This window comes from Aptenodytes forsteri, unplaced genomic scaffold (genome assembly GCF_000699145.1).
Source record: "Aptenodytes forsteri isolate BGI_AS27 unplaced genomic scaffold, ASM69914v1 Scaffold535, whole genome shotgun sequence".
Taxonomy (NCBI): Eukaryota; Metazoa; Chordata; class Aves; order Sphenisciformes; family Spheniscidae; genus Aptenodytes; species Aptenodytes forsteri.
Window position 1 is genome coordinate 661,152 of NW_008795855.1, and position 23,075 is coordinate 684,226.

The 23,075-nt window shown below is 47.1% G+C and overlaps 2 protein-coding genes across 2 annotated transcripts in view; one reads left to right on the forward strand and one right to left on the reverse strand.

The window, feature by feature from the left end:
- The first annotated feature begins 400 nt into the window (after window positions 1-400).
- DRD4 (dopamine receptor D4) lies at window positions 401-2,505 on the forward strand. The gene is made up of 3 exons (XM_009283704.2): window positions 401-516; window positions 920-1,467; window positions 2,228-2,505. Exons 1-3 carry the CDS (start codon window positions 452-454, stop codon window positions 2,428-2,430), a joined length of 816 nt encoding a protein of 271 aa, XP_009281979.1. The 5' UTR covers window positions 401-451; the 3' UTR covers window positions 2,431-2,505.
- Window positions 2,506-5,810: 3,305 nt separating this feature from the next.
- The window catches only part of DEAF1 (DEAF1, transcription factor), a 28,619-nt gene continuing 11,354 nt past the window's right edge, over window positions 5,811-23,075 (reverse strand). Inside the window, exons 9-13 of the mRNA XM_019473230.1 lie at window positions 22,528-22,656; window positions 17,750-18,000; window positions 10,130-10,195; window positions 8,121-8,210; window positions 5,811-6,523 (exon numbers count right to left, since the gene is read on the reverse strand). Coding sequence (XP_019328775.1) covers window positions 6,419-6,523; window positions 8,121-8,210; window positions 10,130-10,195; window positions 17,750-18,000; window positions 22,528-22,656 — 641 coding nt within the window. The 3' untranslated portion in view covers window positions 5,811-6,418. The remainder of the gene's footprint in view (window positions 6,524-8,120; window positions 8,211-10,129; window positions 10,196-17,749; window positions 18,001-22,527; window positions 22,657-23,075) is intronic.

The following is a 23,075-nucleotide window of genomic DNA, read 5'->3' on the forward strand; positions in this document are numbered from 1 at the left end:
CCTGGTGCGAGGAAAGGAAACTGACGTTCAGTGCATCAGCTTTGGATGCAAGAGGGTCTGGACAAGTGTTTGGTGCCATGTCCTGAAGAAGGGTTTAATGAATCCTGACTTATTTCTGTGCTCCTTGAGCTTTTCCTTCCATTCCCATTTTCCAACAGCCGGGTTCACAGCACAGGCCAGAACCGCGAAGCGCTAAGCAAGCTGTGAACTCTTGCTGGGGCTAATTCCCGTGTGCCACTGCTTTGCTGGAAAGGGAGTATCGTGCCACAGGCAGGACTGCTCGACTTCAGGCTGCTTGTTTGGAGGAAAACGTGGGCGGCTGAGGTGCCCAGGCACGGAGTTGGTTCGTGTCATTTTAAAGGCAGTGGGACTTGGCATCTGCTGACCCCGGGGATCTTTTCAGTTCCAGGGAGGTGTGTGGTCCCTCAGCACGGTGCTGTGCGATGCCCTGATGACCATGGACGTGATGCTGTGCACAGCCTCCATCTTCAACCTCTGTGCTATCAGCGTGGATCGGTAAGTGCCTTTCCCCCTCCTCATGCCAGGGGAGGGAGCGCTGTGTCCTGGCATCAAGCTGCTTTTCCATACACGCCCTTGCAAGGGTCCCATGCAGGGAGGCCAGATCCCGTTCTCTCCTAAGGAGGGTGTTCTGCCCTACCATCCTCCCCCATCACCAGCTTTGTGTCCCATCAGTACCCTTGCGGTGGCCAAGCTGAAAGCACAGTTGTGTGAGGCGGCCAGAGCTGTCCCTTTGGGCGCTCTTCTGAGCGGGGAGACTGGTTGTAGCCCAGGCCTTGGCTATGTAAGTAAATTAACAGGGGGGAAGGGCAGTGGCAAGCAGCTTTGGGACCACTCGCTTATGCTACCAGTGGCGATACCACCATACTAGGACTGACTCACCTGGGGCCTGTATTGGCAGGTTTATCGCTGTTTCAATCCCACTGAACTACAACCGGCGACAAATCGACCTGCGGCAGTTGATCCTTATATCCACCACCTGGATATTTGCCTTTGCTGTAGCATCCCCAGTCATATTTGGCCTCAACAACGTCCCAAACCGGGACCCCAGCTTGTGTCAGCTGGAGGATGACAACTACATTGTGTACTCCTCCATCTGCTCCTTCTTCATCCCTTGCCCCGTCATGCTGGTGCTCTACTGCGCCATGTTCCAAGGACTCAAGCGTTGGGAAGAAGCCAGGAAAGTCAAGCTGAGGGGCAGCATCTACGGGGCCAACAGGAAGCTGTATCACCCCTCAACCTTTATTGAGAGCAAGCAGACCGGACTGGAGCCAGAGGGGTGCAACCCTTACGCTTGCTCTGACCACCCTGGGGGCTATGTGATGAACAATGGGATCCAGACTGTCTCCTACCCACACCTCAAGTACTCACACCCAGGACACAGTCGGAAGCGAGCCAAGATCAATGGCCGGGAGCGGAAGGCCATGCGGGTGCTGCCTGTCGTCGTCGGTGAGTAGCAGTCGGTGATGGCTGGGGAAGGGTGGGAAGCGTGCTGCCTTGTCCTACAGCAGGGTTCAGTCTGGCAGGACTTGTTTGAACCTGGCAAAGTGAACACGTGCTTTGCGGACTCCCCTACCGGGAGCCAAACTGTCCAGGCACGGGTGCTTGGGCAGCGGTGAGAGGTGTCATGCTGAGAACCATGCTTTATCCTTGCTGGAGGAGGTGAGGGTGAGCTAAAAGCCACCTCCCTCTTGTTCCACCTCCCCAGTGCCACGTCTTTGGTCCTCCTCCCTCTCCGTCATGTGTGGACTCATTTTAACACCCACCCTCCCCTTGTTCCTGTGGAACAGCCTGGTTGTGGCGTACGACCTGCCGTACCCATCTCTCATTGTGAGAGGATGTTTATCCAGTGAAAACCTCAGTATCCCTTTGAGCCAGAGTAGTGCCAACGAACCCCACCCTTGGGAAGGAACGTATGTACAGTGTTTATAATCCAACCTCTTCGTCAAGGTAAACCTGTGACTTCTCATATCTTAAATGCGAATCCAAAACGATACATAACTTAGACTTTTCATCAGTGTTTAGAACGAGAAAGACATGCTGAATTTTTTGTCTGGGTGTAAGCCCAGCTCTACGTGTCAGCACATCTGTCGCTTTTTCCCTAAGCACTCTGAGCTGTCTCCATTCTTGTTTGGCCCAGGCTGCATTTGTTAAATTAAACCCTCTTTAACATTCACATCCCTTTCTCTCTTTAATGTTCTTCTGGCAGGTGCTTTCCTCTTCTGCTGGACACCTTTTTTTGTGGTCCACATTACCAGGGCTCTCTGCAAGTCCTGCACCATTCCCACCCAAGTCATCAGCACTGTCACTTGGCTGGGTTACGTCAACAGTGCTCTCAACCCCATCATTTATACCGTTTTCAACGCGGAGTTCAGGAACTTCTTCCGCAAAGTCTTGCGCCTCTTCTGCTGAGCCCACCGGAACTGGCAGGGAGAAGGAACGACCAGGCTATTTTTTGTATAGTTCATTAAAGATCTATTTCTGCCTAAGGCCTGCTGTCTTTGTTGGGGAGGAGGGAAGGAGGAGAGACGGCAGCTAAAGGATGCTAGTTCCCAGCCCTTTCTAATAAGGAGTTACAGGTGAGTACCGGTGGATACAGCTCGGATACTCTCCCCACTGGAAACTGCAGGCTTAGCCACTTTTTTAACACTTGGCGCTTGACATAAGCAGCAGGAGACACCACAAGACAGCAGGGATGGTTCTCAGAACAGCTCTTGCTTTGGATTTAGGTGTCCAGAGAAGGGCAACGAGGCTGGTGAGGGGTCTGGAGAACAAGTCTGATGAGGAGCGGCTGAGGGAACTGGGGTTGTTTAGCCTGGAGAAAAGGAGGCTGAGGGGAGACCTCATCGCTCTCTACAACTATTGGATGGAAGGAAAAATGTCTTTAGTGAAAGAGTGGTGAAACATTGGAACAGGCTGCCCAGGGAAGTGGTTGAGTCCCCATCCCTGGAGGTATTTAAAAGACGTGTAGATGAGGCGCTTAGGGACATGGTTTAGTGGGTGGTGGTGTTGGGTCGACGGGTGGACTCGATGATCTTAGAGGTCTTTTCCAACCTCAATGATTCTATGATTCTATGATTCTACGATACCCGCCAGGAACCATTTCCAGCCTGCAGGAAAAAAATCCCCTCTACCTTTTGGTAAACCTGAGCGCAGTGACACCAAGGGTAGCCAGGGGGAGCAGCTAATGCCGCTCTCCGAGGCTCAGGAGGGAAGAGGATGGTTATTGCACAAACCAGGAATCTTCTGAGTAATGGTTTTTGTGTGGGGTTGGTGCTTTCCGAGGGGGGATTTGTTTGCTTAGAAACAAAAGGAAAAAAGTACTGCAGGGCGGTCTGAAGCTTTTCTTTGACTAAGAATGACAATTGCTCGATCAATTTATCATCAACAAATAAACATATTAAATTCCCACAGTGATTCTACTGTAGATTTTTCAGTTCTGTAGTTTGCCACTGTGCAGGGGCACAGCCGCCCCAGATGCCAGGGCTCTGATGGGAAGCTCCCTGAGAGCTTTAATTACAGGTGACTCATACCTACAATTTTTTCATTTAGGAAGGTTGCCCCACTCTCTTCCAATTTTTTTTTTCCCTTAAAGGATTCAGTAAAGCCACGTGTCAGACAGTAACCAAGGCTCAGCTGTACTCGGCCACAAACTATGTAGTAAGGCCAGTGGAGCACTTGCTCTGTGTTTGTGTAAGTTGCTGCCCAGTCACCTACACAAGCAGGAGCCCTGGCAAGCTTGAGTACCTGGTATCTCAGCTGACCTCTTCACGTAGCTGTACTTGGCCTTGAATTCACGCAGAGCTCTGCTTCTCAAACCAGCAGTACCGTACGGGGACGGGTCTCTGTGGAGAACGCAAGGTGAGCCAAAGGGGTGAAGCAACAGAAATATTTTCCAACTGAAAGCTGTGTTTGACATTGACAGTGCAGCTTTAGCACCCCAAAGGTGCCACTTCAGAGCCAACCTTCGCCGCATTCTAATGCGAGACGCTGCTGTCTCGCCCTCATTTATCAGAGCGACTCGACCCACAGCTTCACCAGCCTGCGACTTGGCAGCCTCCTCTGAGAACAGCACCTCTGCTCGGAGACACCAGCGCTAAGGGGGGGGGTCGGACTGCAGCAGCAGCACTGCTTGCCGCCCGCCCTTCCCTGGGCTGGCCCGGCCGCAGCGGCCGGCGGCTGAACGGCCAGCTCGCGGCTCTGGTGCACACACAGACCTCCACCGCGGCGCTGTCGTGCCGAGAGCTTTGCGCCTACTCCAGGGTGCTGCTGAGGCAGGTCGCCGAAAAGAAACGGGCGGTGTAACCCCACAGCAGCGTGAGGTGTTGGACATTCTGCGCTGTTCCATTTAGTCAGAACCTTAATGGGCAACAGACAGAGGCAAGAAACCCTGTAAATTAGCTGTATGACTGTGGGCTCTATTAAGACTGTCTTTTCAATTAACTAATTGTCTTTAAGCTTTAGAAAAGAGGCAATCATAATTTAACAGAGTGAGAAGAAACGATTACAAATACTGGAGTATTACTCTGGGAAGCAGGAGGAGCGAGCTTTTTGCTACGGGAATCTAAGGAATTGCCTGTTCTTTCCTCCCCAGGAGTTTTACACGGGTAATTTCTGTTCTCATCCTGCTTCAGTTCGTGCTTGGCTTTCCCTTAGGGAACGCTTCCCTTCAGAGGAGGCCGGCAGGCTGCTGCCTTCCCCCTGCCGACGCCAACTCCTCGCCCTCGATGGGCACGTCGGCACTGCTGCCCGCCTTGCCCACTAAGCTCTGCATTAGGGGGAATAACTTTTCCAGTAAACAGCCAGAAAGTGACATCCATCAACTGCCGCCGACCTGTGCTGGAGACCCGTCACCCGCCCTCCACGGAAAGGTCCCGCCTGCTGCCTCAGCAGCTGGTGCTGCAGGCAAACTCCACCGACGGGCGCTTCTGAAGAGAGATCTCAGCAGCGCAGCAAATGCTGCGAGAGGTGATAAACCGGCCTCCATCTCCTTGTAACACAAGGAGTGTAACGTAACCAGAGCTTTCGGATTCACGGAGTGGACTTGTCAGAAACCACTAGTGTAAGACTTCAGTATTTTCCATCATGTTTTTCTCTATTATTACCTTCCTGCAACTCCGGACAGAATTTTCTCCTTTCGACAGCATTTACGATGCTGCGTCGGGTCACTGTGATTCAGAGGTGACCCCACTTGGAGTGTAAGCTAAACAATAATCCTCCTCGCCCACCAACACTAAATCGGAGTGAACAACCAGACAGGACAAGCAACCCCTCACAGCTGTTATGCCCGAGGCTAAAAAAAACCACCAGAGAGGTGTGCGTGTCTACCGAGACTACTCCAGCCCGGGGCGTTAATCTTCAAGCACGAATAAAGATGTCTGATTAGCCTAAATTATTAAAGAAGTACATTAATAATTAAATTATTTTGTTGCAGTGAACGAAGCAAATAACTTCCTAATGCTCACCGCTTCTTTAATTAGTAGCTACTAAATGGCAGGGACAGGACAGCACTTGCTTAATATACTCTTATTCTGGGTTTGATCAGATCCGATTTTGGCCAGATGGCCGCTACGAGCTACAGCCGAGGGACGCCACATGATGAGACCGCGCTTCCCCTGCTGAACAAACCACGTCCCAGCCGGCCTCCTACGGAGACGGAGGGTAAAGACGCGTGCGTGTAACCGCAGCTGCGTTGTAGCTGCACCAACTCCCGACAGCCACGCTGGAGCCACTTCCTGCATTTATCAGTACGTTAAAGTGCTGCCGTGGGAATTAAACAGAACCGCTGGGCACGCTCATGCTTTCACCGCATTTTATTTAACATGTTATTTTTCACTTATATTCAAGTGCAGGAGCTCCAGTGTGTTCCAAATTTGCCCAGCACAGAGGGAACACAGGAAAAAAAAAGTCCTTCCGATGGCAAACTAAGAACTTGTACTGACTTTGTCAAGGCAATTAAATAACCAAATGAAGGTTCGTTTCTCTTTTCAAACAAGAGGTAGGGAGGCACGGGGGGAAGGACACACTGGCAAATCTCATTGCAGCACCTGCTTTAGCTCCATCTCGAGAGAGATGATGAGATCGCTGCAACCCACATGGTGGAGGTTCCAGTCTGGCAAAGTCGAAGCTTCCTTAAGCCAAAGGGGGCTCCCAGCTGCTAGGCTGCAGTTAGGGGGGGGGTGTTTTTCCCAGATGAGGTTTTCACAGTCTCTGTATTATTCAAAGTTTTGCAAGAGGATCGGGAGTAGGCAAATGCTGTCACAGTATCAAAAAGTCTTTCAAAAATGAGTTCGCTAAGAGAAAGGAGTGTGGTTTGTAAAGGACAGACCGTTCACGCCGGGTTGCCGATCCAGCCGGCCGCACCATGTTGTTCGTGAACAGTTTGAAGAGGTAGGTGTGCTCAGACGGTGACTTTCTCCATTACGCTGTCCGTGACGTGCACCTCGTCGGCTTGCACCGTCACTGTGGCCGACTGGCCGCAGATATGCTGGTGGTCCTTCCAGTCCTGCGAGGGAAGAGCAGATGCAAAAGCCATGAAGAGAAAGGGCCCTTGGGAAGTGCGCAGCCTGCAAAAGCACACTGGGCCCCAACAGAAGCCCTGTTTGAGAAGCGCTTTCTCCAGCACAGATGGGCTACAGCGGGTCTCTAGCGCTCGGCCAAACAAGACGAACGACGGACAGGAAAGGATCCACACACTGGGTCAATGCTAGAGGCGGACACAAACTAAGCAGCATGCTGGCTTCTCAACCCAAAAACCAATCCAGGACATCAATGTCAGTTAGGTCGTGGAAAATTTTACTAAAACAGTGTCAGAACCTTGACTTAAACGCTCTGCTGAAAGACAGCTCACTACAAGCTAGCACTCCTGAAGGACAGCGCCGTACGAGGGGTCTTAGTTCAGTAATGGCGAAGGAGAGGAATACAATTCCTCCCAAGCCGTATGTACTTTCACTTCTAGTCTGAACTAACAAAATACTCCTCTAACTTGCTCAACTCAGAGGTCGCACATCATGGATCACAAACACAGGGGGAATCTCGAGGATTCAGTTACTGACAAGCACTTCAAACTCCCCCACCCTATTACAGTGCAGAGCACCAGCTACAGGCATGGGCTGATGTCCCCTTAGAAGTGACAAGCTGTCTCGGAGGGGAACAAAAGGTGACTATGGGGTGCCGCTTCCCAGGCCACTTTGTACTGAGAGGACAACAGGGTGGCGTTGCTGTCCGTGAGATGCCCGGGGAGGCGGCAGGCAGACTGTGTAAGTTTTCTGCAAGCAGCATTTGTTCATGCTTTGGAATTTTCAGTCTCTCTGCTCTGCAGACAGGGAACTTGGCCACCATTACACTTCGTTACAGGCAAAAGGAAACAGTCAAAATTCTTCAGCTCCTCGATACACCTGGCCTCAGCTGAAGCAGACTGAACTTGGACAGCCCACAGAACTGTAACCCTGGCCAAACTAAATTATCCTTTCCTCTAAAGCTGGGTGCCAAGGGTCTCTGTAAGGAACCTGTGCAAAACATGAAGCACAGCAGTTTCCTCCACCGTACTTCCTCATATCTGTTTCCACCTCCCATGTTCAAAATCTTTCGGTTTGTCCCACTGTAGCATCACAAGTAAGAGAACTATGTCCTCAGTGACACAGTGGAGCACAGGTACTGAGAGTGTTCAGCTTACCAGGAAGCGGCAGGGAAGGGTTGTGAAAGTGCTCCCAGCTAACTGGTCCCCACAGCTCACACAATGAGGTGTCCACACCCTCATTTCTGGTGTTACTCTGAGTTTCTGATCACCTTTGAGAAGGCGTGTGCTACTCCTGGGACCTTCCCGACCCATTTGATCCGGACCCTGACCCACAGACCTGCCCCATCACTACAGCCTTGCTTGGAGGTCCACCGGGCAGGGTGGGTTTGGGATGCTGGGGCTGCTGACCCCTGCAAGGCTTCTGCTCTGGCTGCCTGTACGACACGGCAAGCTCTGCCGGAACGGGCAGTTCCTCTCACCGTGCTTAGGCCTGTCAGGTAGCAGGCAGAGCCGCCTGGCTCTCCCCAGGGTCACACAGCCCCCTCTAGACAACTGAATCTGCAACTCACAAACAAGCTTATACCTTCCGCTGGCAGAAAGTGGAGCAGTAGTTGACTTTATGGCATCCTGTGCACTCGTTCGTTGCCTCACGGCCGCAGTTGACACAGGACTGCTGTGAAAACAGACAGCAAAGTGACCACGTCAGAGATAACAACAACAGGGAGATCACCGAAGTGTAATACAGGTGCTGCAATATGACGTGATGCAGGAGCAGCGGTAAAGCCCCCATTTCCCAATATACCCTCAACGTGCGAACACAAAACACCCTCCTTGCCGCGTTAGCAGGGATCACTTTGGAAAATGAAAAGCACCTCTGTCTTCCTTTCTGGTGGGCAAGAAGCCCTTCAAAACCGCGGGGGAGATACTGGGTGGTCATGGAAATCTGCCCACGGTACCGCAGAGATGCCTCCCTCCACGTAGGTCACGTATCTTATCAACCACTGCCAGGTTACTGCAGGCTTCAGCAGGAGTCGGTCTCAGCCAAGGGCAGGTGTGTTCCAAACAGCAGCGTACCGGCTACGCACAGGCCACCGATACCCAAGCTCTGAGTTTATCTCAAATTTAAAGTTTTAAAAGCGGATTTGGTGGGTGGTTTTGTTTGGTTTATAATCCTGCATATGTCTGAGAGAGGGTCTGAGGAAGGACAGCGAGAATAGGCATAAGGATGGGATCCTTCAGTTTAATCTTTCCCTGTTTTTTGAGAGGAAAAAGTTTTAAAAGCATTGGTGGGTGGTTTTGTTTGGTTTATAATCCTGCATATGTCTGAGAGAGGGTCTGAGGAAGGACAGCGAGAATAGGCATAAGGATGGGATCCTTCAGTTTAATCTTTCCCTGTTTTTTGAGAGGAAAAAGGGATCTGCTCCTACGGGCTAAGCAGGCTTGTTCCTTTGCCAGTCAGCAGCACGACTACATAAGCAGTGTCCCAACAGGGAAACGGAAGACAGAGGAGTAAAATTAAGAAGGCTGTAACAGGAGCAAGGACTTAAACCTAGACGTAAGGCGAGATAGGATACATGGATGAAAAATCACACCTGGGTTTTAAAGGATGTTTTTGTGTCTATCGCTTTAATCTTCTATCAGTGACATCAATTAACATAACCTGTATATTTAGGTGGAAATATCATTGAACTACCACAAAAAAAAGCACTTCACAGAGCATTCCGCTTCCAACTCATTAAATTACTGACAAATCATTAGCACGTCAGAGCAGCAGTGAGGCTGTGACAGGAAGGGTTTCTCGGCTGTGAAAGTATCGCAGGCGTCTTGAGTTCCACCGACTCCTTCTCTCTTTTGAGCACAACCAACCTAACAGGCAGCGCCCTGATTAACACCGACTTCATCACACCGTCTGCTCACATCTTACCAATGTGCCTACAATTAATAGTCGGTGTGACTGAACTGTATTTGTATTCCTGATGTACAGCCGGGGATCCAGGCCACCAAAAAGGGGCTTAAAGCTGCTCTTTGGGACTTGCAAAGCCTGTCCCAAAGGGATACTTGATGGAGGCTGTTCATAACCTGTACAGTATTGGAAAATGTTGAAAATATACAGTGTGGGCACTTGTACCTGGAGACCTTAGAAAGACTCCTGAATAACACATACAGCTATAAGGGCTTAAATCACGGGTCCTGAACTAACTCAACTCATACTCCCATTCCGAAAGCCAGAGGGAATCGTGCAGTTTTGAAAACCAGCTCACAGGACAAAAAGGAAGAGAGTTTCCTTCCTATCACACCTCAGTGACAGCCATCCATTAGAGCTGCAATACCATTACTCGGAGGTGAGTGAGATTGATTAACCTGGCCAGATGACGATAAAGGATTGTGAAAACCTGGAAGGCGTGGGAAAGGGGACACACGCTGCTCAAACGGAGCATCAGTCCTGCTAGGGAAAGCTCGGATCTCTGCCAGAAGGCAAGGCCAGATATAGAATATGACTTCTGTAGCAAGGATAAAAAACTCTGCATCTTTAAATGGAACAAGACAAAGGACAAAAGACTTTTCATAAAATACGAGACATCCCCAGCTTACCTTGATGATGATTTCTGTTTTCCCATCCACATCTTCTGTTTGTTGAAATAACTGGTTCTGATATTGCTGCAAGGAAAAATACACCAGACTCGTCATTTCACAGCCAGAGTATGACGTGAGGGGTTGAAAAGGGTGCTCTGTATGGAGGGTCCTGACACTGAGCTGGCTTCTGGCAAGCCCAAAGCTGCAGGTGCATGGGGACAGAAGGGAACCTCACTCCTCCCTTCTAAGAGAGGGACACTATGACCTTATGCGGAGACAGATGAAGAAGCCTGTGAGAAAACGGCCTGAGGTGACAAACTGCCAGTTAAGTACAGCATTTACTCAAACCCCACTCCATCCAGCCAAGCACTCCTTCTTAAAACGGGTGGCTTAATTGCCACAAGGGAACTGCACCCCCCCACCTGAGAACCTAAGAAGTTAGCAAAGGAAACACAAGGCAAATGCCGAGGGAACAGGGCCAAGTGCCATCTTCTTGAGCCAAATTTTGGGTCAAGTCCAGCGATCCTAATCCACTAACAGACAAGAGAGTCTGAAGGGATGGCATGGCCCAACAGAATGGATTTAGGGAAAAAACCAGACAAAATTAACACACTCAAAGACTTTAGAAACAGCATCAACCATCGCCATTATTCCTCCTTTTAATAAAAGCGTAAAAGGGCTTTCAAACAGTTTTTGAATTAAGCAGCCCTCTGGAGGTGACTTTTAAAGCACACTACGGGTGTGTTACAGATTTACTCCAAACCAGTTCAAGTCCAGCCAGGTGCTGCTCCACCTATTGCCTTGCCATGCTCAGCAGCCAACCAAAGGAATTCAAAACCGATCCCTATTAGATTATGTGCTAACCCTGAGTTAAATTTATTGGGAACAGTTAAAAAGTAGGAAAAAACCCGAACCCCACCTTCAGGCAAAGCAGGTTTATCCAGGAGTGACTATGACCCAACACATAAGGAGATTAAAGGCTTAATTTACAAGTGTCTCCATGACCTGACATCACAGTATTTATTCTCCTGTGACATCACAACCTTCAAAACCTTTATATTACCGTGACACAAATTCAAATTAAAAAACTCCAGGGGGACGGAGGAGGTGGCAGGGAAACCTCTCGCTGTACACTGCGAGGGGCGCGATTGCATTCTGCCGTTATTTGACAAATAGGCAAGGCCAGGCTAATCAGCAAGACAGGACACATGCACAGCATCCCCGATGCTTCCAGTTCTGCGTAGGCGAAGTGTGCATCACGTGCACGGACATTTCAAAATTACTATTTTGAAAACCAAAATTGTGTCCAAGCCATAAGCATTCTTGTGAAGACAGGGAATAAATACGCCGGCAAGCTTGAGATGTGGCCTCTGGCCTAAGAATCAATCCTGCCGTGTCTCAGGAAGAAAATGACCTCGATTCTTGAGAGAACCATTAACGTCAGTGAGCACCGGCCGTGGAGAAGCTGGGACTCAACGCTTCGTGCCGCAGCCTCTGCCCTCTGCCACCCTGCACACAGGCAGAGAACTGGGCTGGCAGGAAACTGTGGATTCTTCAGGAAAGGTTAAAATGAATTTTCCACTGTTAAGTGAAAGACAAATGACCCGTGTTAAGAGTACTGGCCTAGGAAAACTGTGTAACGTTGCTAAACTACTTTTTAGTGAAGAAAAGTGGAAATACAGATACCAAAGCATGCGGTGGGCTGGCATTTCAACCCAGCTTGAAAACCTTTGCACATATAATCCCAGCTAGTACCGTCCCCTCTGCAACAGCCCATGCAGAGACAGTGCCAGGGCTGAACACGCTGAATTCCTGTTCTGCGAAAGTGCCGCAGCTCCAGAATTAAAACCCTTCCCACCACCAGACGCCACTTCATCCTCTACAAGTGTGGCTAATCCTGTTCTCCAGGGAGACTGCCAATGAGAAAGACATCGGGAGGAAGTCCAGCCACCTCTGTCCTTGTCTGAGCCACAGCAGCTCCTCCACCTCTGCTCTCAGCCCCCGGAACCTGCTGATGGAAACCACACGTTTAACCCCCTTCTGGCTACTTTTTATCTATCCGCATAGCGAGTCCTCTGGTTCTGCACAGCCCACGGTGTGAAGGATTCAAGCCAGTTAGAAACTATGGAGAAGGAAAAGGTGTGATAAGGGGGAGGGATCAAGCCAGACACAGCCAGGTCTCTCACAAAACCGGCTCCAGAAAACCAATAACCTCCAATTCTCGACTGTTTTCACTGCTGCTTTGCAGTGCACAAACCATTATTTGCTTACTAGAGCTACGCTTCTTAAACGCCCAACCCTTTTTAGGTTAATTTCATACTCTCTAGCCCTGAATTGTTTTAATCTTTCTAAAAAAGAATTCAGATGACCCAGCTGTTAGCTGATTTAATCTTCCACCTTGTTTTCAAATGGGCTGGGCTCCAAAGGCATCACTGCGTTACAGGAAGAGGGCTATGTCAACTAAAACACTTGTCAGATTTCGACACCGATTCTTTTAAATTTATACAGAAAAACTGTTTAACACATTTCCTGCATATTTTTATTATCTTCCAGTAATGTCTTCTGGCACAGAATTTGGTGAGTTCATGTATTCTCCCCCTCCTAAAGTTTATCTGATATAAACGATGGCTTAATGCACACTCAGAAAAATTACATTGCCAAAGCACAGACCTCTGTGTAAAGTACTGTCTTTAATCTGCCCCTCGTGGGCCAGTCCTGCAAGTTGTCAAATCTCTCTTGTGAGAGACACTGAGCCTTTGTTGCCCCACTCACTCTCTTCCTAAATGTTTTTCCCTAAATCAAAAAATGCAGTAAATCCAACACTCAGATAGTAACCAAAGGCTCAGAGACACTCAGTCAGAAGCTAATTAATAATGAGTGGAGAACTTTCCCCTAACAGCTGCGTGAAGTTCCGACAGAGCAGTCGTATTTAATCCCACGCAACCTGCTGCAATGCAGAAAAAGCTTACGAATGTTTTGATATTTTCGTATTTTGCAATAAGCGTGACGCATTTCAGAAGTTACTTTGAACACCGAGCTGGGGAGTTTATGGTTTGCTTTTCTTTCAGAATGTCATTCCCCGAGACTTCTAGGCACCGTAAATGCAACTTACATTTGGTGTCTGGTTCCGACAGGCAGTCGTATTTAATCCCACGCAACCTGCTGCAATGCAGAAAAAGCTTACGAATGTTTTGATATTTTCGTATTTTGCAATAAGCGTGACGCATTTCAGAAGTTACTTTGAACACCGAGCTGGGGAGTTTATGGTTTGCTTTTCTTTCAGAATGTCATTCCCCGAGACTTCTAGGCACCGTAAATGCAACTTATATTTGGTGTCTGCCAACACAAAGCCGTACACAGGCCGAGCACCAGCTGCACACGCGCCTGTCATTTACGCACAGAAAGCACAAGGCTTATGGCCATCAATGTTTCTTAAACAGTCAGCTTCATGTCTGGAACTAACTCTGTGAGGGCTCTGCTTATTAATTAAGGAGTTCTCATCATCAACAGGCACATGAGATAGTGCAGACAGCCTTCACAACAGGGAAGGTATTTTTAACCACTTTCTTCGAGTCTAGAACAATTTTGTTTCAGAAGAAATTATTGCAAAAGCGATTTTTCATAAATGCGGGCACTGTAGATTTTGGGTTTACAAATTGCCCTTATTTCCAGGGCTTGTAAAGTTGAGGCTTTTTTACACAGCCTTCTACCAGAGATCCTACCGCTTTGCAAACTGGTATGCAAGCCCGCTGTGAAGGAAGTGTTATCCTTATTTTAAAGAGCAGGCTCTGAGGCCCAGAGAGGCCAAGGACTTACCCAGGGGCATCTAAATAACTTGAGGCAAAGATGGAAACAAAATTTGGAAGAGATCCTCAGTCTTGAAATTTGCCCAGCAAACCAGGATCCTCAAACAAATTTACAGAAATTAAAAAGGACAAAGACAGCAACAGAGTGCATGCAAGGACTTCCAAATTACAAAATTACGTGCAAGAAAAACTCTGTTGGTGAAGCCTTTAGCTCCAGCACTTGGAATCTGACCTACACTTTCTTCAGAACAGCTAAGGACGTCACCAGACCCTGACACAGGGTGTTATATGGCTGTAACCGTATAGTCGGGAGGCACAGTGAAAAAAACCCTGATGTCAGACATGAGAGAAGAGTGGAAGGCAAGTGTATTTTTCCATATTTTCTACAATTGCCTATGAAGACAGGCATTTATATCCCACTACTGTACCGCCCGACGCCTGAACACTCGGCACTTCCCAATTCAGCCCCCCTGTTGCTTTTGAGGACTCTGTATCTAGGTATCGCCACGTGTTTGGAACTGCAATTAGGGATCCAATCCTCCTGCAAAATTCAGATTAGCCGTGCCATCTTAAGGAAGGAACGTGAGTGTAGATGCTTCTAATTTATACTGCACTCACAATTTTTTATGGTTTTCCCTTGCTACATTTAGCAGATCCCCTTCCTGCCACAGTTCCTCTCTGATGTTGGCATTTCCACCTTCAAAACGATATAAACGAGGGGAATAATGTATTCCTAAGAGTCCTTTGAACAGTCCTGGATAATATCATTAGCAAGCGTGACCAGAATGAAACAGTGATGTCCGCTCTTTGACTTCACAGATAAGAACATAAGCGTACAGGCAGCACAAACGCCTCCCCTGCTCAAAGAAAACTCAGAGCAAAAGCCTGCCTTTCACAGTTCAGAGCTCTGCAAGTCCCACAAGCACTTACCACTGCTCAAGAGAGAGTACAACTTCTGGTATTTAAAGCCAAGTCAACCAAACTGCTGCTATATGGGAGCAGACGGGCTCATTTGTGATATTTAATGAACTCCAAAGCTCACTAAATAGTAAGTATAAGTGAAACACAATATAGTAAATGATTTGCAATATACAACAAAGCATATAAGCTGTGATTAAAAATTCTTAATGCTTAATTTATTGCTCTCTAGGAAGACTGAAACAAAACTAGCACCCAAGTAAGTTTTCTTACGTGTTTGCTGTTCTTGCCACTTCTTCTCTACTCTGCTTAAACCTGGGGCCAGTTCAGACTTCCTCTGAAGGGCAGGTAAAGACAGTGCTGTCGCAAGCGCTCTGCCTCGCTCTTCCGTCGGAAGGCAGAGGCCATCTCCCTCTTTCGCAGGGATCACAGAGGGATATGGTCAGGGATACGGACAGTCACAAGATCGAAAGTGCTTGAACTCAACACCCTCAAGAGCCGGGACACTGAACTGGGGGAATAGCTCTGCACCGCTGTGAAAACTAAGGATACGTATTATTTACAGTCATGGCAATGACGTCTGTGTATCCAGTTGGGAACCAGCCTGCTCCTAACAGATTTCTTTAATCCCGCTACGTATTAAGTCACTCTTCCAGGAAGAGCTGAGTCTACAGCTCTATTACAATTTCATCTGTTGTGCCTTTGCTCTGCAGCTGTGATACAGTGTCACAGACTTTCACTCCTAAATACCTAGGAACCTACTGCTGCACAGAAACTCTGCTAACTGGTGGCTCTCCCGCAGGGAAGCACCCACGCTGCCGCGTCCACCGTCTCCGCTCATGCAAACGGAGGAGGTGGCGAGAAGATTCCCCCTGGTCATTAGCCCTTGGAAGTTCCGTCAGTGTAACAAACACAAAGTAGCGATAAAGCACCTATTTCCTTTGTATTAAATCAGTCCAGCAAAAATCAACAAGAACCAAGGCTGGAAGACACCTCTTTCTCCCTCTCGTATACCTTAACTGCCAAAAAAAGCAGTCTGGCCACACACATCTTCAGGGTGGGAAAGAGACTTGTGTTACAAATCAGGAAAACATTCATGAAATCAGGAAAAGCACCTTTGACCAACACAAAAGCAGACAGCCAATTATTTGACATTTATTGTAATTACTTCCAGTGCCAGGCCTGTACCCAGAAACCCAGAGTTTTTTCCAAATATGGAATTCACTAGAAGGAGTTCAGAAATAGCTACTTGCAATATCGTCCAGATGGTTCCAGAAGCTAGCACACAGCCGCAAGCTTGAGAATTGTTATTCGGATATTAAAAAAATACCACCACGAGTAAGTGTTTTTATCAAAATACAAAACTGTTGAGGTACCCATTACACAGTAAGAATGGTAAGACACACAAGTTGTATAGTTACTGGGAAAGGGACTTTCTCTGGAAACAAACACGTGCTCATCCTTGCCTTGTAAAGTCAGCACTTTAATCAATACACAGGAGTGATTTTAACTCCCATTCCCGGGGCAAGAAGAAACTAGAAGTACACTGAAGTGAGTTGGATTTGGATCAGAGGGTGAGGGGAACGGGCTCTGAACAACCGTTCCAGAAACCACTGTAAGGATAAACAGAAGGGAAGACAGCACATAAACTGGAAAAAGAGCAGAGAGCGAAGTTAAACAAAGTCAGATGTTCATCTCTAAACTGTGTCAAAGCTTCCAATTTTTCGGTATCCCACACTCTACACAGCTTTTTAGCAGCAGACGGCCCAAACCTGGACAGCAGCACGAATACCCATTCTGTCCAGGCGGAAGGCAGGGAAGAATTAGACTCTCAACGTATCACACACCTGCACATCAAGGATGCAGCGTACAGAAGAGTTTAGCAGAGACAACGTGGCAAAGAATATCAAAGACGCTGCAAGGACTGTCATAGGGGTTCTCAGTTCTCAGCAAAGTCTTCCCACACACATTTCTTCAAGGTCTCTTGCTGCACACTCGTGCCTATGAATTCAGTGGAAAGCTGACGTTAGCAATAACGCCGATGGCAACAGCAGATAGTGTGGTGTACGGGAAGGGAGTTCATCAGCTACCGACCATGACACCAGTTTCACAGTACATTGCCCCCCACCTCTCTCCCTCAAGTCCACACCAGCAGCTGTGGATCTGGGGGAGAAGGGGAACGCATTCAGCAGTGCATGGAGCCAGATTCAGGGTGCATGCATGAGCTGGTGTTAAGAAGAATCCAGGGTCCCTACCATGCATCAATTAAAGAGAAAGAAAGCAGGGAGAACAGGGTAGTCCTTGTCGATAATCCCTTACAGAGGAGAGAAGGGCCACTGGGTACAAGCCAATACTCCTGTAATGCCAGCTGGCCTTGCAGTCTTACCACAGGACTCATGCGAGATCAGCTTTGCTTGCACAATGCTCAGCAAGACACCTCTAAATTTTAGTGCTTATCTTCCCCATAAACTCTACAGCTTGCTGTTCTTTTTATCCCTCTGCCTCTTCGGGCCATCAAAACCCTCTTTGATAGCCCCGCTCACTTGACATAAAGAAAGCGGCCGCTGCATGGCTGAACACTCACCATCTTTCCCATACCAGGACTCAGTGCCCACGTCTCATAAATTTAAGGATGGCTGATGGGGACAGCTCAGGACTCGTAACACCAAACAGTTTGTATTACTAGCCTGCTACCCACAGCTCTTGGAATCCCAGAGCACTCTATTTCTTTCCCCATGATACAAATAACTCCGAACGATTTCTGTTGGTAATAATGCTCTCAAGGCATTGAGAAACAATTTCTAAGGGCTACCGCTGTTACAGCCAGCGACAACCAGTGAGGTACTACTCTGTTCATCACTCAGCCAAAAAGATGCCCTTGGCTGAGTCTTCTCACCTCCTCTGGCATAATTACCTCTTTCCTCTCCACATCAGCTTGAAGTTTTGCTTGCGTGACAGCAGCCTCGCGGAAGGAGGAGCTGGCCTGTTTGGCCTGTTCAATGAGAGTCTTCAGCTGCTGGGCGGTGTTGAGCAATGAATTGACCATCTCTTCCAAGTACAGCCAGCTCCGCTGCTCCGTCACTTCCAGCCCATTCACCACCGAAGGGGATATGGCTTTGGTGGGGGTCGTGGGGGGCACCGCCAGGGCAGGGAGCGAGGTTAACACTGAATATAAAGAAAGAGAAAGAAAATATATAGGATTAGGGCATTTCATTTCCATAAAGTGGTGGGGTTTTTTGTTGTGTTGTTTAGTTGCTTTTTTTAAAAATACGGTCAGCAAAAATTCCCAATCCAGCTAAATTTTTGTTAAGCAGACCTACCCTCTGTGACCCAAAGTGCACAGAATCGGTCTGTGCAGAACAAGCCCTTGGGGGACTGTTAAACCCAGAGGACAGAAGAACGTGTACTCCCAATCCTATTGTTTGCTCCGGGAAGGAATGAACACCTTCCACCACTGCTGCAGAGAAGCACAATTGAGCAGTGAAAGCAGCATTCCCAGGGCCTCCTCCGCCACCATCATCACAATGTTCCACCTAACGTTTCCCCTATCGCTAAGTAAGGTTATAATAAGTCATTCAGTGACCCAAAATGTCAAGTTTTCTGAAACATCCTGATGTCACTATACAGATGTCAATTCTCAGGTTGCAACACTACAAAAAAATAGGCACCGATCCACACCACACTCCCCTACGCTTCCTGAATTCTGATCTTAACCATAACCCTGGCCCAAGACTGGAATAAAAACAAGACAGTTATCATCACCTCAAAATTACGTGTATTACAAACATGCGCTTTCCAAAAACACCAGTTGGGAAGCCCTTTAAAAAAACCTCTCAACAATTGTAATTTCTTTGGACCCCTTCATCCTGCATCCTACCCACAAAACGAACTATGGGCATAAAAATACACATACCACACTGAAACACCAAAAAATTTAATAAAAGGTATTCACAGCTATATGTATCTGTTTCAAATATCCTGGGTATTCTGAACAGCAATGCTCATTGCAGCTCTGAAACCTCTCCTTGCCTAATCCTACAGGTGAGAGTGGATGTATACAGTCCAGGTGGAAGTTTTAGTTTCAGACACTAACGTCTCCTGACATTTGCTTTACATTGACTGTGTTGGACAGTTTTCAAGAAAGCAATTTCTTGTCTGCAGCCCCTTCCTCCAGAACCCTAACTACAGCTCTTCACTCTTGCATAAACTAGAATGCCACAGGCATGAAACTAAATACAAAAGTACAGAAGCCCAGCAATGCTTCTAAACATACTCCAAGGGACATTGAAAGAAGAAAAAAAAACCCAAACCAAACAATTATTGAGGTGTTGCAGCCTTTACTTTTTCATATCTTAACCATAATCTTAACAGTAACTGCGGTTTGTAGGAAGCCACCAGAACGAAGCTAAACTCCTGTCCCGGTAACCCAATCACACTTTCCTTGAACTTACCTCCAACCCCCCGTTATCAGGGCTCTGCCGCCCTCCCTTTCCCGAAGCCTGTGTTAGAAAATGAAAGTCCTAGAAAACCAACAATGTCTGTCTTAGCCTTACCTTTGCAAATGTTTCAAAAAAACAGCAGTTACTGTGTCACTAAAACGTCCACTTTTCACAACACTAGGTTTGCATATACACTGGGAGACCACAGTGGGAGGAAATTAAATCTAGGTCCAGGAACCCAACAATACACGGTGTAAGCTCACCTCGGGCAACATTTTTCCAGGAGCAAATGCTATCTGGCTTTACTGGCCTTACTTTTCCAAAATTTAACTCTAACTCTAGTGATAAATACTCGCCATCGGCCATAAAATTAAGTCCAAGATATTCACATCTACCAACAGCTGACCTCTAAATTCCTCACTAAATTGTTTACTAGAAAAAAGACGGCACCACCAACTTTGGGGCTGTGCAGTCTTATTGCCTCAAAATCTACTAATAGTCTATTTCAGGATTTTTCCTCACATCTTTAGGTAGGAGTTTCAGAACAATTCAGCACAGAGAAAAAGCAGTAAGTACTGCAAGCTGAGAAACCACATTCCTTCCTGGATAGTTCTGCATTGTCAAGGGGAGAGCTGTTAGTATTCCAGGCACCAAAAGCCAATTAGCTTCCTTGATTTTGAAACAGTGAGTGACATGTTCATCTAAAAAGCACAGAACCGCTCCAACTGATGGATGCTGTGGCCCTCAGAGAAACATTGAACACAACCGGGAATGCAACTTCAGAAGTTCTGAGCCATTTAAATCCTGTTCGCATCCTGCCAGTGTCTGCTTTTCTTTTAGAGGCATTATTCTTAACTCTTCTAGCACCTCTGCCAGGCAGCTTGCCTCCCAGCTCCCGCACTGCTGATGCTACCGAAGAAAACACACTGGCAATGTCCCCGAGCATCTGCAGCGTTACAGGGGACTGCCCCGCAGACAGCTGCAGGCAGCACAGATGCTGCTGGGTACTGACCATCGTTTTCATCAAAATGGGCCATTACTGGAGCCAGATTCTTTGCCTTGAAACCAGAGTTGAGAAATTTACTAAGCAGGAAGTTCTTGAACAAAACATAGAGGCTGAAGTGTCTGAAAGGCACTTTATTCTCATTTACTTTGTTACCAGTCTCCCATCGCAATCCCTTTTGGATGTCATTACAGATATTGGCACGCTGGTCTGTCTAAGGTGGCTCCAAAAAGAAAGGCAGAAACAAGCCTCAAACCTCTCTCACTCAAGGATAGGGACACGGAATAGCAAACTGCACAAGCTAGTTAAAAACACAGAACAGTAGACCCCCCCCCATTCAGAAAAAAATCTTCTTGACTACACTTCAAATGGTACTTAAAATTCAACTGTAAATACTGTCCTGAAAAAATTCAGCTATAAATACTGTCCTGAACAGCAACAGGCCAACACACCTTCCTGTACCAGGCTGCAATCCAGCAGTTCCGCTCACGGTGAAGCCCTCCTTAGTAGAGCATCTGCAGACAAACAAGACTTCTTGCAAGACTGCATTGAGCACTGAATATCTTCCAAGACAGCAACTAATTTAAGTGTATTAACACTTTAACCCTTTTCAAGTCATATCTGGTAGTTTTTCATGCAAGCAGCAAAAGCTGGAAGAATCCAGCACAGATTTGGAGAGAACAGGTCTCAAAACCCAGGATACTGCAGGTCACCCTGCGTTACCTGTGCGACCTTTTCCGACAGACAGCACTGCAAGTTCACCATACAGGTAAACAGATGTTCTACGCTCAACGGCCCTTAATTAAAACAGCAATTTCAATCAATTTCCACATGACTGGCGTAGAACTATTTGCGCTTAGATATGAGTAAGAGGTAAACCGGTCTTTTATCAGTAGCTGCTTGCAGAAGAGCCTTTCCCACTGCTACATTTCCAGCACAGTAGTTATCCCAGCATGGCATTTGATAACTTATCTAACAGGAATTACTTCCGATTCCTTATTTTGACATAGGTGTATCAGTCAAGAGAAAGTATTCACCAGTGAAAAAAAAATCAATGTTTAATTAGTAACATCAAGATCTGACTAAGACTGAAAACCAACAACAAGATTTCGTTCCGGACAGAGCAGGAACACACTGTGCTGCTCCAAAAAAGTAAATAAAAGGTCATACAGAGAGGAGAACACAGGCTTTAAAAAAGAAAGACTTCAGACTGCACAAAGGAATACAACATGTTTACATGATCTTTTCCTGACGTCTGCGAGAACAGTAACAGGGATCAAAACCTGCCTTACAGCTCCTCTGTGTCAGCGAGATCAGTAATTATCAGAGTAACTTCACAGAATCATAGAAATTAGAGAAGTAAAAGGCCTAGAAATCGCCTAATCCATCAGCCAGCCAGCGGCAGACTATTCCCTGCTGTACCTCTTGTCCAGGCTCAATAAAAACACATAAAGCAAGAACAACACTCCAAGTTTGCAATTCCAGTTTCTATCAGTACGAGCATTGTAGTTCACTTAATTTATCAGTCAGCTCTACAAATGAAAGGCCATTAAGTTTACGTAATATAGTTACATTTGAAGAGATGTTTGGTAACCAGTTTAACCCGTCCTATCAAACACTAAAGGGCTGATTTGCATTCGTCATTTTTCATACCGTCTTGTCTTTTTTTTCCACTCCAGAGTCTATGTGACCACAGCAGGGCAGGCTCTCGCTGCACTTGTTAACCAGCACCTATCATTCCAGCACAAGCGTCAGCGTCAAGGGAGGGAAAACTGACACTGGGAGCGAGAGCAGCACACCAAACCTGCCCAAAACTGCCTCCAGCATGTATCAGTGGATTCATAAAGAGATGTGAGAATTTTTAGAAAAGCTTCTGTGACATAATTTTAAAGGGGATGGTCTCCTCAGATCAAACACTAAATAAACGTTAGCCACAGTGCCCAAGTGGTGACAAAAGCCTAGAAGCAAAAGCCTTGGGAAAGGCAGGGGACTGCAAGATGATTTAGGAAGCAGGATCACAACAGCCTCCTCTGGTAGAAACCAACAAATCACAGTTCTCAATAACGGAGTGAAAAACTTTCCACAGAGTGGAAAATCTGCTTGTCCAAATCTTAATAACCTCAAAACTCGTCAGCAAAACAGAGCAAAGTTTATTTTTCTGCCTCAATCTTTACCTTTGCTGAGAAAGAAGATTAGAGAGTAAATTCAAGCGCTGCTCACTGTCTCTCACATGACGGACATAAAACGTACCAATTTTGGGATGAGATGTTGGCAGTGCAGCTTCAGGAAAAGGTGAAATCTGACAGTTGTCCTGGTAACTCGGATAGTGAGGTTCTGGGTGATTGACCCGGCAAGGCTGCTGGACATTGGTATCTTGAACTGCAGAAGAACAAGGGCATTACGAATCACTGTATAACACAGCTGTCGGGCATTTCTCATGCTTCTTTCACCCTTTTTTTTTTTACATTTTATACAAGTTCCTACACTCTATGATAATTCCAGGGGTTGCAAATGAGAAACAGTAGCATGATTTTACACAGTTAGCAAGCAAGGCAACCTTGTATTGATTTCATCTCTCTCTGCTTTCACTTTTAAAGGCAAAGGTTACTGCTGGCTTCCCTCCCGCACACCTACATATTTACAATAATCACAGGCCTCCAAACTGCGGTTCTCAGAGCCGGATAGTTCCCTCAGCAGAGCTCACAACCCCGGGTATGAATCAAACTGAAAGAACTGAAATATATATCATGCTTTTATATTTTGTTTGATTTATTCTGGCATTTTTCAGCATTTATTCA

Bases quoted from the DNA above. Each gene is read 5' to 3' on its own strand.
- DRD4 (XM_009283704.2), top strand. From the start codon at position 452: ATGACCATGGACGTGATGCTGTGCACAGCCTCCATCTTCAACCTCTGT. The intron at 517-919 runs GTAAGTGCCTTT...CTGTATTGGCAG, and splicing joins TGTGCTATCAGCGTGGATCG to GTTTATCGCTGTTTCAATCC. The intron at 1,468-2,227 runs GTGAGTAGCAGT...TTCTTCTGGCAG, and splicing joins GGTGCTGCCTGTCGTCGTCG to GTGCTTTCCTCTTCTGCTGG.